Raw genomic sequence first — 16281 nt, 5'->3', positions numbered from 1 at the left:
GATGTTGGAACTGAGTGAAAAGGACATGGTGAGAAAAGAACTGAGAGCAGATAACTAACCTGGCCTGCCTTGAAGCCTTCACACACGATGAGAGCGCTGTCTGTGGCAATATAAGGGGCATTATCATTGATATCCAACACCTGCACTGTCACTGGTACAAAGCTCACCAGATTTGGATTGTCTTAAAAAATAAGAGAACAATTTAGTCATAGATGCAAGCTTTCTGATGTTGAAGCAATATGAAAATACACAAAATATGAGGGTGTAAAGTGCTAGGCAAACATCCTACACTGTAAAAAATCCAATTAATGAAATGTTGGAAGGGCAAAAATATATAAGTTAAACCAATTTTCTTGTTTGGGCTTAGTTGAGTAGACATATTATTTTAAGTCTAGATAAATCTGTGTTTAAAACATTAAGTGAATGGTTATTTCCAAATTCAGTCAACATTCAGAATGGCTATGTTGACTGAACTAATTAAGACAAATCTGGTCAATATGTGGACTTATGACAGCTATGTTTCCTGACAACAAAATGCTCACAATATTACTGTTATTTGGTAACAAAATGTAATTTTAAGAGTTGTTCAGGCGTGAATGTATGTGCTTTAAGTTTAAATATGCGGTCGGTTAATATAGATAGCGTCTATTTAAAAATGTGCTCGGACACTTTCGGACGGAGAAGAGCTCCAGATGAGCTCCAGAAAATCACAGACACTTAAGCGCTCACACCCCGCCCAGCGCAGCCTCGCCTCGGCAAGCCCATCAGAAACCGACTGCTGGCTCTGATATCTCTGTGGCGTTTAAACATGCGATTTAATTCATTTTAATTTCTTATACTTAATAATAATAAAAGGTTTACCGGTATGTTTTAAATCATATTTTAGGATTGCACTTAAATGATATCGCTGTTGAATGATATTTCATATCTTTCACATTTGTTATAACTGGGCTGCGTACTGCCTGCGATTTTGAACTTCAGAGCTGAAGGTGCGAGTGGAGAAATAGTCCCAATATCATAACAATCTTAAAACCTCTAAATATACCCGTGTGTGTACCCGTGTGTGTACCCGTGTGCGTGCGTGTGTGTGCGCGCGCGCGTGTGCTCGCGCGTGTGCATGTATGTATGTATGTATGCGCGTGCGTCTGTGTATTTTGAATTTAAAATGTTTTAACTCGGAAGGATCTGGATCACAGGTCATTTCATCTGAGATCAATCCGCACGCAACAGCTGGAATCACTTACTGATTCACACAAGGGAGGAGGCCGGAGGACACAAGTCAGCCGTTTCCTGAAGTTCACGTCAGGTAAGTGTTTGTAATTAAATGTTAATTTTAGAATATATTAATTGGCAAAGACGCAAATACTCGACGTTTTTGTAATTATATTTTTGTAAAGATACATTAGAAGTGTGTTATGTTACGTGACCGAAGTAAAGTGGAGCTATTTTAGTTAAGATAAAAAGCCTGGATATAGGGTTGGTTTACCGGACAAAGTTTAGAACTCGGTCTTTATTATAATTGGGACATTTTTACAAACAAACCTTATATAATACAATACTGGCGTGCATTTTGAGACAAAACAATAGCACTCATATTTTAAGAGATGTCAGTAACGTTAAGTTATTTTAGTCAGTGAAAAGCCCTGTCCGAGAAAACCGCCCAATAGTGTTTAATTATGTGTGATGTCTGAGGGAAATTTGGCCTAACATTAACGTTATTTAGGGAATAAAGTCTTTCACCGTCAAACTTTATTATATTAAACATGTTAAATATGTATGTGTGTGTGTTTATATTCCTCTGTTTATCAAACCAGAGCGGAGATGATGTGAGGGGCGGACCAGAAGGATACATAGTGAGACAGTCTCCGCTTGGACTGGCTGAGGAAAGTCTCCTAAATGGCCCTGGAGATGTTCTGACTGACTTTGGAGGCTTTTTGGACTGTTTTATGCCCTCTATTTAAAGAAGACTTAATTCTGTATGTTCAGTCTGTATGATAAGTGAATAAAAAGCTTTTGTTTTTATGTGACTGAAGTTAATTATTTTGTTTACAACACCAGCATAAATTATTTGATAAATAATTTAAAAATGTTATTTAAAAAAATCCCAAATAATAAATATGAATTGAAGTAACACATAAAACATTGAGTGAATACTTAAATTTTAATTGACAGAGTCTTTGCTGTAAGTTTTTAAAGATTCAACTGATTAAAACATTTTAGTTGAATGAACTATAAAGCTAATTGAGCCAACATACTTTTTTATATTTGAGTCAAATTTGGGCCAACTAAAAAACATCAATCCAGGTAACACTTTGGAGACAGAAATTGAGTGAACGTAAAATTTCTGTGGAACTAGTTACTAAAAAATAATTCATTGAGCCAACAATTTATTTTTTACAGTGTAGGCCATCATCCCACCATTAGATTTGTTGAGTACTAGATATTAGAGTACAACCAGGGGGGAAAAGGAAATTTGTATGCTATATTAAAAAGCAAAATCTATGATTTTCAGTTTGTACATTTAAAAAAATTGTAAAAAAAATATATATTTGTCTAGTCATTAAAACTCTGCTAAAACAACAAAGCTGGTGGTGACCTAAGACTTTTGCATAGTGCTGTATAAGAAAGTGTGTATAAGTGAATATACTGTAGTCATGCCCTATCAGGACACCATGGCGTAAGGTTTGCTGATGAATATCATCTTCTGTTACCAAGTTAAAACATTTTAAAGAGATAGATGGTTCAAATGAAAATTACCATGAATTACTTACCCTGAAGCCATCCGAGAAACATACTGTATGTCCATCATTCTTCAGACGAACACATTTTCAGTTATTTTAGAAAATGTCCTAGCTCTTCCGAGCTTAACAGTTAGAACAGGTTTCATTTCCTTCAAGCCTGAAGAATGTGCATCCATCTTTTACTTTTAAAGTAACCCGAACGTCTCCAGCAGGATAAATACAATCTTTCTGAGGGTAATAGATGCAATTTTGAAATATCCGTATTTCAAACTTTACAAAGAAAAATGAACTAGCTTCCGATAACAATGCCATCTTAAACTTTTCTGCATTTACCAAAGAGCGTAGTGAGTGGACATTGCTTTAGACCTTTTGCATGTTTGCAAACAAAGAAGATGTTTTTTGTGGGCAGAGCCCAACTGGTGGCAGAAAGTTAAGTGTTTCAGGGTTAAACTGTGATCATTATGGATCCGGTGTTCTGTCAAAATCTGTTTCCCTTTAGTGTAATGTTTCTTATAGCATTTTCATCACATTACGTTTATTTATAAAATAAAGATTTTGATATAAGACAAGAGAATATTGTATTAAACCTGTAGCTAAAACAACGCATGGTATTCACAAAAGTCTGTTTTCAGCGGATCTTGCAAATTGTAGCTATGCTACTATCTAGATTGAGTTATTTTAGTTTATAAAGTTTTACATTGGGATATTTTTCTTACAAAATTGCATTGATTACCCTCAAAAGGCCTGTATTTATCCCCCTGGAGCCGTTTGTATTTATTTTTGCTAAGGATGGATGCACATTATTTGGACATGAAGGAAGTGGACCCTATTCTAACTGTTATAAAGACTGGAAGAGCTAGGAAATAACTTAAAGTGCACCTATTTTATTGCTAAAAAACGGTTTATGGTTAAAAAACTCATTATTTTTCACATTCTGTAGATTTTTGTAGCTCTAGATTTACTGCTTTTCTCAAACGCGTTGATTTTGTACTTAACTCATCAATCTGAAAAGCGCTGTGTCCCTGATTGGCCAGCTTATCTGTACATTATGATTGGCCTGAAAACCTCTGAATAATACTCTGCCGGAAATATGACACTCCTTACCATGTTTAATAGATTTGTTCACAATGCTACATGGACATGGATCTTCTAACTTCTAACAGGAGTTAACTTACAGGCTGACTCTGAAGCGGGAGGAAATATAATAATGTCGGGAAGTAAACTGTTGCCTAAAATCTGTGAATTTGTTGTAGTCCAAGAAAAGAGATTTACATAGGAAATGTTAACTTGCATCATCGTTTACTTTGGGGTTTGTACCTTTTGCATATCATTAACATGTACTAAAACACACACACCAAAGGAAATGTAAAACCATGAATGGGACCACAGTTCTCTTTAAAGATGTCCAGCATATGTATCTCGAATGGTTTCAGGGTAAATCATGTGGTAGTTTAAAATTTTGGCCAAACTATTGCGTTATGTTATTTACAATGCAAATTCCAAATTGTATAATAGAATATTGTAGATCAATTGGGAAGGCATTTCGCTAACAGTGCAAAAGGTTGTGGGTTCCCAGGTAAGTCACTTTGTATAAAAGCATCTGCCAAATCGATAAATGTAAACGTGAATATTTCACAATGAGATACATACATGTTCTTATTTATCTCTCACATTTCCCAAAGATTTATGGGCTTTGATGCAGGAACTTAATGTGGTGAGGGAAAATCACGGCACATGATTTTGGAGTCACAGGCAAGGTGGTGCATTCGCTACAGCTGCACTGAGATAAACCACAGTGATCAACATTATTAACCCACAATCGGCAGGCATTATCTGAGAAAGGGTTTTGTCTATTAGCTGAACACCATTGAGATTAAAAAGTTGTAAGGGTAATTGCTGAGATACGCATCTAAAAATAAAATATAGAAAACAGGAGAGAAGAAAAATTGATTGACCCTACACTGTAAAAAGTCATTCTGCAGGCTTGTAGATTTTATTAAATTGAATATGTAAACTTTATTTAATAAAATTAATTTCATGTAGTTTGTTATTTTTTTTGTGTTAAAATTCTTTAAAAATGACTGGAATAAAAACAACTTATTGTTTTTGTGAAGGATTTAGCTATTCTTATTGTGTATCTGCGCATGTAGCGAATACTGAATAAATCCAACGTAATATTAATCAGCTGTTTTAAATCAAAACCCATTCCGGGTTGTATTGCAGGTCGTGAGCGCTGAGCAGACGGATTTAGGAAATATTTCTGTTATTGTGCCAAAATTCTAAGTTTTGAAAGCATTTCAGTCGAGAATGTATGTTTTTTAAACAAGAATCTGCAGTAGGTTCATAAAGATATCGCCTATTTAAACATTTCCTTCGAGTTTTGTGGCGATGGGACCTCCAGATAATCAGCGGGCGCTCCGCGCGTAAATATACCGGACAACGTCGCCTCACCTCGGCCAGTGTTGCTGAAAATCTCCACTGGCTGTGACGTCAATGTAGTGTTTAAACTGTGGATAAAATTCATTTCGGGTAAATTTAACGGGCAATCTTTAGTCTTATAAGTCTATAAGCAGGGTTTCTTTGTATAATTTGTTTGTAATTTGTAAATATTAATTACAGTAAGGATTAATATGAACTGGGTTTGGACGTAACTTCAGCTTTAGGACCCAGGAGGTCGCATATCTAGGATGCATTCGTCGATTCGCATGCTGCGATTGGTGGTCCAGATGCAACTCATTTTGAGTGACAGAAAAACTGACCAATCATACTGTTCCTCTGAATGGGTGGGTTCTCTTATCACTAACTCTCATAGATATGTATCATGTATGTATCTATTATGACAAATTCTGCTCGCTCTCTCGCTTGGTTCGTGTTATAAAAATAAATGTGACTTTACTGCGGTCTTTTTCGGTTTATTTAGTTTTGTGTTAACTATATCCACAAAGTATTCGAATAAATTGGTAATGTAAAACTATTCTTCGCTGTAAATTAATTGTGTGCTCAATTGCGACGCCCTGTGTTGAATTTTCCCGCGAGTACAGTATCATCACTGAGGGGAAATATAACATTATTCATTTAATTCCACAAAAGGTGAGTAAGATATTAAATGTATAAGTTGTCTTTTTAAAATGTTTAAGCTTTCTACATAATGTAAATTGAACATTCACTATTAATTTCGCGACCTATTATCTAAATTGTGTGTTCATGAAGGCCTGTAACGTACTGCAGCTTCCTGCAGGCAACGTGAAACATTGCTGAGGGAGAACTTTATTCACAACAAAAGGTGAGGAATATTATTAAATAAATATATTGTACATATTATATTGTGTATATAGTGTATTTGTGTGTATATACACATGTGAGTAACTTGGTTAACAAATAAATATGTGACTGTCGTGTGACAGAAAAAAATGTAGGGAAAAGATTTGCCCTAATTATAAATATAGATTATATATCTTTTCAAACATTTTTTGATATTATTGTGATTCCAATGAGAATTTTTTTATCAGTTTTCAATATTATTGCACATTTCAAACATACCTAATAAGCCACAAACTCAGATGATCTCCATTGCACATATCTTCCAGTTTTCTTTAAAACATTTTAATATACAAGTTTAATGTGTGGATTATTTCAATATTCAAGCTGTATACATTTATAAAGGTTTTAAGACATATTTGCTGTTTAATGTTGCAGGATAAAGATGAAGAGGCGGGCCTTGAGCAGCTTGTGATGGCTATAATTGTAAAGAATGGATCTTCTAGGAGTGGAAGCCCAAAGGATGCTGGTATTGTTATTAAGGCCTTAAAGGTGTTCACAGGGCATGCTTTATCCTTGGATCTATGCATTGAATCTCCAGTATCCCAGGCATCTTTTCAAGTGTTTCAGAAACTTTTCTTGGAGCTGGATTCTTCAAAGTTTATGAACTGATTACAGTACAGTGAGTCTAAACTGCTGTCTGATTTTCTGGGTGTGAATCAATGTAACAGAACACAAACATGGAACCTTTCGTCGGGAAATGTGGACGGTTTTCTTTAAAGACTGTAAAATACTTTTTGAAGTTTACACTTACAAATACATCATTAAAATGAGATGCTTTCCTGTTCTTTTGACTGCAATAAAATAAGAATTGATTCATCTTTGTCTGTCATTCTGAAATCAGGTATAATACTCATTACTAATAAAAATATTAATGGATAATGTTAAATTAAAATAGTATAATTGAATAGAATTTATTGTATAGTGCTAGGTCTTTGTCCTGTATACCCAATATTTTGTTTAAATTTAAATTAATTTCTAATTGCAAATTGCAGATTACCTTTTTGAATGGGTTACTATTAAAGAGTTTATGGAGTGATTCTAACACAATTTTTATTTGTTGAATTTAATTAATGATATTGCTTGTAATCTGTTGCCACACTTTTATTGAGTAGATATCACATAATTTTTTTATTGTATAGTGCTAGATCTTTGTCTAGTATACCCAATATTTTTGTTTAAATTTTAATAAAAATTTTAATTGCAAATTGCAGTTTGGCTTTTTGAATATGTAAATATTAAGGAGTTTATAGAGTAAATCTAAATCAATTTTGATTTGTTTAATGTAATTAATGATATTGCTTGTAATCTGTTGCCACAATTTTATTGAGTAGATGGGGCATATTATTTTTTACAGTGTATCCACCTTCAAAGCTATACCAGTATGCAACCCGCAGCCTCAGCATCAATCCCTGAATGCAACAGCGCATCAAGGAGACGGTTTTTCATTTGTTATCAAGGATTCAGACTTCAGGGCTGAACCTCAGGAAAGGGTGTTTTCAGTCCAAACATCAAAAAGAATGCTTGTTTCAAAATGAAGATATCACTGGGGGTTTTCTCAGAAGATCCCACACACACAAAAACAACGAGAACAGACATGAATCTGACCTCAGAGCAGTACATACCAATCTCTGAAGCCATCACAGTGACGTTATGCCAGGCAGCCTCTTCTCTGTCTAGACTTCTGGTAGTTTTTATGAGTCCACTGCTGGCATCAATGCTGAAAAGTGTATCACCTTCAGTATTCTGGTCAATGAGATACCTAATATTACAAAATTTAAAAGTTCAGTTTTATAATCATTTCAGATGCATAAACATGTATATTGTGTATAATATGTTATGCTTTGACAGTAGTTGCTATAAAGTATATGGATGTTAGTATTTTTGTACTAAAGCCATACTGAGAACCCTTTTTGTGGGCCATTTCTGCATGCTTTGTACCCTAAAACAGGTGCATAGCAAAAGATAACAGATTATAATTACTATTAACTGTACTTAGTTATGAATTAGCTATAAACATTTATGAAAATTCATATAACTAAATCTATTAATTCATATCACTGACAGCAATGCTACTTTTATTTGTAAACATTATTTCTGAAAAAAAAAAAAAACGTGTGAAAGCATTTATTGTCATACCTCAAGGACAAATCTCAGCACAAATCTAAAAATCAAAAACTCACTTGACTTTGCTTCTGGTGCTGTCCGGGTCTTGAGCAGTTACCGTGCCAACGTCTGTGCCAGCTGGAGCGTTCTCATACACATCCATGATATAATAGTCCATAGTAAACACTGGAGCTTCGTCAACATCCCCAATGATGAGCTTTAGGGTTGTGATGTCTTTGAAAGGTCCCAGGTAAGAAAAACGAGGATCCAGATTAGTGTTGACACCTTCTATGTTCAAGGTATACGCCTTTTTCTTCTCATAGTCCAGAGGCTACAAAGAACATCAGAAAGAAGATCAAGGAAGAGGCAGGAAAGTCATTTTTAGACAGCCTAGGAAAAGATAGGACATTGCTGGAAGATCAGACATGAATTTACTTGGCAGGAGAACCCAAAATCTCAAGTTATCAGTGGTATGAAAATGGTGAAAGTCTAGTCCATACCTTTCTTAGGGAAATGACCCCTTCTTTTTTGTCACTGTCAGTGGAGATGGAAAACATGGCGGCTCCTTCTTCATTGGCGATTTTGTATGTCATCTCAGCGTTAACGCCGATGTCTTCATCGTTCGCTTTGATTTTCCCAACAGCTTTTCCTACCTGAGCAGATTCTGGCACGTACAACTGATAGTTCTCTGAAGTGGAGAATAAACAAACAAAACAGATTGGATTTTATTAAACAATTAAAAAGCTTTATTTCACAGTTTAAAAAATGTTTCTTGCGCTCAGCTAATTGTAAGAGGTTTATACGAGATCAACTCGAGCTTGCTCAATAAAAGTTGTTTACTTTTAATAAATAAAGCTGAAATGAATGCAGCCATTTGGAAAAAGACATCACAGTATATTCAAAGGGATTTAGGGATTAAACTATTTCTGTAGTACAGGCATGCATAAAATCCACACTTTTCCACGATGAACTAGAAAAGACTGGAATCGTACTTTGTGAGAATCTGGGTGGATTGTCATTGACATCGGTTAGTGTGATGTTGACGGTGGTGGATCCAGACAGACCCCCTACAGATCCGGCCATGTCTTTGGCTTGGATGATGACCGAGTACATCTCTCTTGATTCTCTGTCCATGTTTGGCAACGCAGTCCTGATGACACCTGTAACCCAGGGGTAAAACGTGTAAATATAGCTCTCGCTGACCTACATAACCCACATCCTATTACTGCATGTTCAAAGTGATATTTCCATTTCCTGCAAATTTCTTGCAAGTACAGTCAGAATGAGCTTACAGGTCAGAAGATGAAAATGTCCTCATCTCCTCATGTGGGAATTTTTAAATGAGCCTAAAAGTTAAATGTAAACTATAACAGATTTTTTTAATTCTTAAGTGAATTATTCCTTCAGTAAAATCGCCAGCTATGTCTCCTGGCACTTCCAGCAATAAAACTCCCACATGTTGGAATACTACTGTACGTATTCAGAATCTCATGTGTACATTGCAGATCACTGACCCCTGGTTATTAAGGCCACAAGCTCGAAAAAACAACGATTATCTTCTGTCTTGCCCTAACCCAATCTGAGCCTGACAACAGACCAGCTTGTACGGACTGACCCTTGACCAACTACTATGAGCGTGTGCTGTAATAAGAGACTCCAGCACACGCATACACACACTGGCACAATGAATTCTGGCCATCATCTCCTGTATACTTCACAGCTCCACTGCAAAGTCGACCATCTGCTCCAGCCATTCCCCTCAAGAGACAAAAGAGAAAAACAATTCAAGGATGGTTTGAGAGCAAAACAGCTTGCAATGTGAATTTGCGTTTGTGCCCCTTTATGGCATTAGATCCTATGGTAATGTTTGCTGAGCTATAAGCAGCAGCCATCAACACATATGTTCAAGCTCCTGTGCTCCAAACCGGCAACATGAGATGTTTAAAGACAATAAGAAATTGACATCATCATTTGAAACAACAAGGCCTCTGTCAAGAGGATATATTTAATGTGAGAGCTGGTGAATGTGCTCAGTAAAAATGTTCATTGCTTTTACATCCAAGCCCTGTAGCTTAGTCTTTACTGCACACTTTTTTTAATCAATTGCACGTACAACCTTGAATGTTAATGTGCATTTGTTAAGCCAGTGGTTCTCAAACTGGGGGCCATTGTGCCAGGGGGCACATATTATAAAATATATTTATTTATCATAAATTATGTGTAACTAAACCTCAGGAAAAATAAGGCTACTAAACAAAAGCACTATTTTAGTTGTAAAATTTGTTACAGGGGGGATAGTTCTTCCAAAATAATATCACATTATTTCGCCATCGTTTTGCGCGCGTAGGTCCAGAATGCTGTTTGCTCCATGATAAGTAAATTCCTAAAGCGGTAATTTTTTCTTATAACGCGTTGTGTTCCTCATTTCATGTGTTACAGCACTGATACATCTACAGGTTATTTAGTGCTGTAACACATCCTGAAGTTTGACTTCTCGGAGTTTTTCAAAATAAGAGGTTTCTGTTAGGACGAAAGCAACACTTGTTACTTTCGTCCTGCTGCTAATAGACCCTTTTACTGTTTGTACACAATGATGACGTGGCAACATATGCGTGCACAGTTTGGTAATGGAAGTATGGTAAGAATCAGCAGTGAAGCAACACAGACTGAAAAAGTTATTATAAAAAGTTGACTTATCAACTTTTTCAACAAAGCTACCACATCTGCGTACTATAGTGGAGTGGATAGAAGACGTTAGCAGATGGCCAAATATAAAGTGGCCAGACACATATATACGTATATTAGTATATGATATTAGTGCAACCAAATGCAACAACCAGACATTTTGATGCTGGGAAACCGTTTTAATAAACTTTCTGAGTTGCTAACACGTTAGAACCACTGGGGAATAACATCACTTCTGTTGCCAAAATGCGCGCGCAGGCTATTTGATCACGTGGACTGTAAAAGGGTCTATACTGTTGCATTATGTTAAAAAATATCTTATTCTAATTTGATTTGATTTTCATATTGTTCACACTGTTGAATTTTTTTCTGTTGAAACATTTGATAAAACTGCAAAAATAATTAAATTACATTATGATTACATTGCATTAAAATATATTTGCAGATTTTTCAATTAATCGTTTTTTTTACGTGGTAGATTCAAAATCAATTCTCAAAGAGCATGAAACTAATTTTTTTCATATTTATTTCCGCAAACATTAAACGTAAAATTAACCTTAATCTAATTACTAGTCTTCTACATTAGATGTCACCCTCTTTTTTGCCTTGCGCGATGTTACCAAGGAGCGAGAGGCGTGCCTGTCATTCATTCATTCGGTGCTTAAAATGGCGGTTTCATGTGCTTCATCGACGTTGATGCCACATTCACATAAAAAGTCAGAGGTATGGAAGCATTTTTGATTTCGCAAGCAAGACGACGACGATAGTGTTGTGGCTTTTAATTTCTTTTTATTAATTACCCACTTGTAAACTTCTGTTTACTGTTCTTTTTTATAAATATAGTATTTGTATTATGTGGAATCATTGGCGTTTTAGTTTATATGTACATGAGTAAATGTAAAGGTATGTGTGTTTGTGTGTACATTTGTTGTTGTTGTTTTTTATGGGCCGAGAGAGTGTCCGTAATAAAGATTATTATTATTATTATTATTAAATCTATATTCATTGAGTTAAATTGAGAATCGAGTATAAAAACCGACCTGAGAATCAGAATCGAATTGAGAATCGACAATCGATCTGATAGCTTGCGAATTGAAAGCGAATTGATCTGAAACATCTGAATCGATACCCGGCCCTAATATTAACAAGGTCATAGTCATGTACCGTAAAACTTCAAATAATAGCCGAGTCCCAAATAGACGCCTGTCTCTTTTAGACGCCTGGTGTGACAACAGGTTTGGGTAAATAAACGCCTGTCTCAAATAAAGGCCTGGTCTGTTTTTTAGTTTCGGGTTGTTAATCTTCTAAAACCCGTCAGATAGTCTGTTTAAGACAGTTCTATGGTGCAGATTGAACACGCTAAAGTTTTTTTTGCTTACCGGTAGATGTCACGTGACAGACGCAGTCGTTCCATTACTCATCACTATGACAACACAACAAGCTTCGTCGCCAGGATTGAGGTGATGATGACAGTAGCGAAGTGGCAATCGGGAGAGTCAGGACTTTTCCCGGTGGGCCGGTAGTGTTTTGGGGCCGCTGATAATAGCCGGGCTTTCAGTCTTTTGTCATGCATGCACTCCTGCCACACATTGTATTTCTCACGCGGAAACACTATTTATCATATTTAATATGCTGCAGCGCCTAAAATGTATCTGGCCGCACTGCTCTCTCTCTCTATCAAGCCCGTCTTCCATAGAGTTCTAGTCGAGCGAGCCAATACAAAAAAAAGAAAGAGGCTACACAATAGCCAATCAGAAAATAGCACTGTTGTATCTGGGTAAGATTTCACGCCAACATATCATTGTTTGCTTTATTTATACTGCCAATAATTTAAGACTGTTGTTATTACACGAACTAATTTGTTAAACACATTCAAATTAAAAATAAAACGTAATATGTGGTAACCTCCTGCTGTCATGCTGGAACAATTAAATTAAAAGCCTGTCTCTTATAGACGCCTGTCTCTTTTAGACGCCTGGTGTGATGATAGGTTTGGGAAAATAAAAGCCCGGGCTATTATTTGAAGTTTTACGGTATATTTACTAAAAACAAGTGTATCACAATAATCTATCTGGTTCTGTTGTGTTACTTTTGACCCAACTGTGTGTTACTTTCGTCCCAGCTGACAGGGTTGAATTTAATAATTCGCTACTGGTTCAAAGTAAAATTATATTGATGTAATTTTACATTTGTTCAAAAGTCCACCTGGCATTGATAGACCACGCTTGTGAGTTACTGACCAGAGCAAAAATATATCTTTGTCTAAAACATCTGTCTTTTAAAAAGAGCTGGGCATAGATTAATCTAGATTAATCTCATACAAAATAAAAGTAATGTTTTGCATTACATATAAGTTTGCGCTGTGTGTAATTATTATGTATATATAAATACACACACATTCATGTATGTATTTAAGAAACATTTACATGTGTATATATATATTTATTTCTATTTTTATATATTCTAAATTATATATAAATAAAAAAACTATATTTAAATAAAACATTTCTTAAATGTATATATATATGTATGTATGTGTGTGTGTTTAAATATACATAATATTTACACACATCACAAACGTATATATTTTGCAAAAAATACTTTTATTTTGCCCAGCCCTACTTTTAAAATAACGTTTTTCTGAAAATTTTTACTTTCGGCTACTATGGAAGGTAATGAAGATCCTGTGGCATTCACAGAAGTAAAAACATGGCCAATGCATGTTCATTATGTAATAGTAAATATTCAATGCCTTTCAGTTTTCACTCTCAAGGGACAAAAGTAGTCACTACCCTTTCATAAGTACACCTTGCATTAGTGCATGTTAGTATCTTAAAGTACATACTGATACAGAACCACATGTATACATATCTGAACATATAGATACATATTTGGACCTTTTTAAAGGGTACTGCTCATTTGTACCATTTTTATAAGAGGATAAGGTTACCATTCTCCTTATGAAAAAAACAAACTTAAAGGATAATTCCGGTATTTAACACTTTGGGTCTCATTTCTGGTTTGTTTTGGATGAACTACAGTGTGATGGACACAGACATTTTGACAATGGGTCGTGTCTTGAGTTTTTGACTCGCTTAGAAGCGTCTCTTGACTGCTTCAGAATGGAAGTCAATGGCCATGCACAAACATGTCATTAAAACAACACTTAACGTTCATTTTCAAAACTGTGCTACTCACCGAGTGGTGCGTGGTGTACGTTGATGATTAAAAACAAGTTGTGTAGCGAAATACAGTTTCTGTCGTGTTTTATTTGGCATTTTGTAAAATTCCATTGACTTCGCTTGGAAGACTCATTGATCGCTGATATATCACTCCGCCGCCGGGAAACAGAAAAGGGTCTGTTTACATGTGGTTGTAGTTTTTTCGCTCGGTTTCTCTCAGAAGAAAATTTTCCCATATTTGTAGGGCTGGACCAGAATATTCGAATATTCGTTCCGTGGGTTGACATTCGAGTTTTGAGATTCGAATATATATATATATAAATATTTTACAGCGTTAATGCAGAGCTTTTGCCAAGCAGGAAGTGCGCTTCACGCTCCCGCTCTATAGGTGGCGCAGAGAGACCAACATCCATAGCCAACAGCCACCAAACGCCACCAGTAGAAGAGATCGCCTCGAACGGAGAGGGCTTCCTGCTTTGGCATTCACGCTAATAGTGTTGTAAATAACATTCAGTTTCTTGCAAAAACTGATTGATTTGCTTCACAAGACGTCAATATGTCACACGGAGTTATGGGGGATTACTGTTGTATTGGATATATATGCTTTAGCTCTTAAAGTGTGCGGATCGGTTGACTTGCATGACGGAGCACTGGGGTTTCTGCTAAATATCTTCTGTATTGTTCTGCTGATGAAAAAACATATTGGATGGTGTAAGTGTTATAAATAAACTTGATTTTGAAAGTATGCTACTGTTTTATTACAGTTTGTTGAATTTCGTTCATTTATTTTCGTTGTTTTATTTAAATAGCCTACCCTTTAAGTTGTCAGTAATTACTGTGCTGCTTATTTCTAATACGGGAATGTTTGTTTGTTAGAAAATGTTAGGCTACCTTAAAAATATTGCTCCTGTGTTTTGTTTCACTAATGCTGTTCTCGCAGGACGCGTGACAGGCAAGCCGAGTGTGCTAACGCTTCAGACTCAAATATAGAGCGGAAATATATACGCGGTTGTGAGGTATCTGAAAAAATAGTTCCACTATAGCAAATAACACGGATTGAAATCATACATTGCGCCAATATATTTGTTTTTAATCATCAACGAACACCACGAACCACTCGGTGAGTAGTACAGTTTTGAAAATGAACGTTAAGTGTTGTTTTAATGACATGTTTGTGCATGGTCATTGACTTCCATTCTGAAGCAGTCAAGAGACGCTTCTAAACGAGTCAAAAACATACCGGAATTATCCTTTAAAAATAAATGTCCAACCAAAGCTGGGTCAAGCTGCAAGACAAGCACAAAACTTACATACGTAACTACTGTATGACTATATTTATACGATAAATACAATAATATAATAAAATTTTCTGAACAAAACGATTGAAAATGCAAGGCATCTCCTGGGCTACATGTTACATTGTCCTGTATGCGCATACACGACTAGAACACATACAATGTACGTGGGGTTTAAAAAATACAGCAGTGAACGTACAGTATGCATGCACTCTTTTGATGACGAAAATGTGTTCTGTGTTCACAGATGAACACAAACAAAAACCCCAGATGAACTGAACTCCATAAGCATACATATGCCTACATGCCAATAAATATTGCATGCATCTACAAGCCCACAACCATAGTAAGGAACACAGAGAACCTGTGAGCTTGAGGGAAGAAATTAAAAGGAAGGATTTAAATTACATGTGATGTGTAAAAGTGTGAGACCGACTGATTTTATATTTAAAAAAGCAATGTTCCCTTTTTAAATGGACAAGACTAGTGGGAGTATGAGAAAATATGCAAACAGATACCTCAATCCGCCAGAACAAATAAACACACGGCAGTGTTGAGCCCCAGAGAATGTCACAGAGATTGCACCCAGCCCACTGAGAGCAGACACCACCTGCCAGGACAGGGAATTTCAGCAGACAACACAGCGAAAAAAAGTCAAATGTTCATGTTAAACAGGCTCTTAGTATTCAGCTAGTAGCCAGAAAGCAGAGACGGGGAGTAAATAAAGCAAACGGAAACAGACACTGATGCAGAACAGCTAAGCCCTTCCCTTTGTATTGTGGGTTGATTTTCTATTAAACAACAGATAGTCAGCTCTTTCTAGTGAAAGTGTAAAACATTGGCTGGTTTAAGCATCACACACAGTTAAATGGGTCTAACAAGTGCACAAAGGTGTGGAGTAAATCTCCGCTAAGAGGATCAGACACAATCACGCACATTAGCGCTATACTTTAA

The 16281-nt window shown here is 35.9% G+C and overlaps 1 protein-coding gene across 2 annotated transcripts in view; it reads right to left on the bottom strand.

Moving 5' to 3' along the window:
- LOC135766910 (cadherin-18) overlaps positions 1-16281 on the bottom strand; it is a 156613-nt gene that overhangs the window by 22727 nt on the left and 117605 nt on the right. For both annotated transcript variants that reach the window (XM_065276414.1, XM_065276413.1), the window contains 5 exons: positions 9158-9325; positions 8666-8853; positions 8243-8496; positions 7685-7821; positions 60-181 (listed from right to left, as the gene is read on the bottom strand). In XM_065276414.1, the coding sequence (XP_065132486.1) occupies positions 60-181; positions 7685-7821; positions 8243-8496; positions 8666-8853; positions 9158-9325 (869 nt within the window). The remainder of the gene's footprint in view (positions 1-59; positions 182-7684; positions 7822-8242; positions 8497-8665; positions 8854-9157; positions 9326-16281) is intronic.

This window comes from Paramisgurnus dabryanus, chromosome 6 (genome assembly GCF_030506205.2).
Source record: "Paramisgurnus dabryanus chromosome 6, PD_genome_1.1, whole genome shotgun sequence".
Lineage (NCBI taxonomy): Eukaryota > Metazoa > Chordata > Actinopteri > Cypriniformes > Cobitidae > Paramisgurnus > Paramisgurnus dabryanus.
The sequence above is the reverse complement of the archived record's forward strand: the minus strand, read 5'-3'. Positions and strand labels throughout refer to the sequence as shown.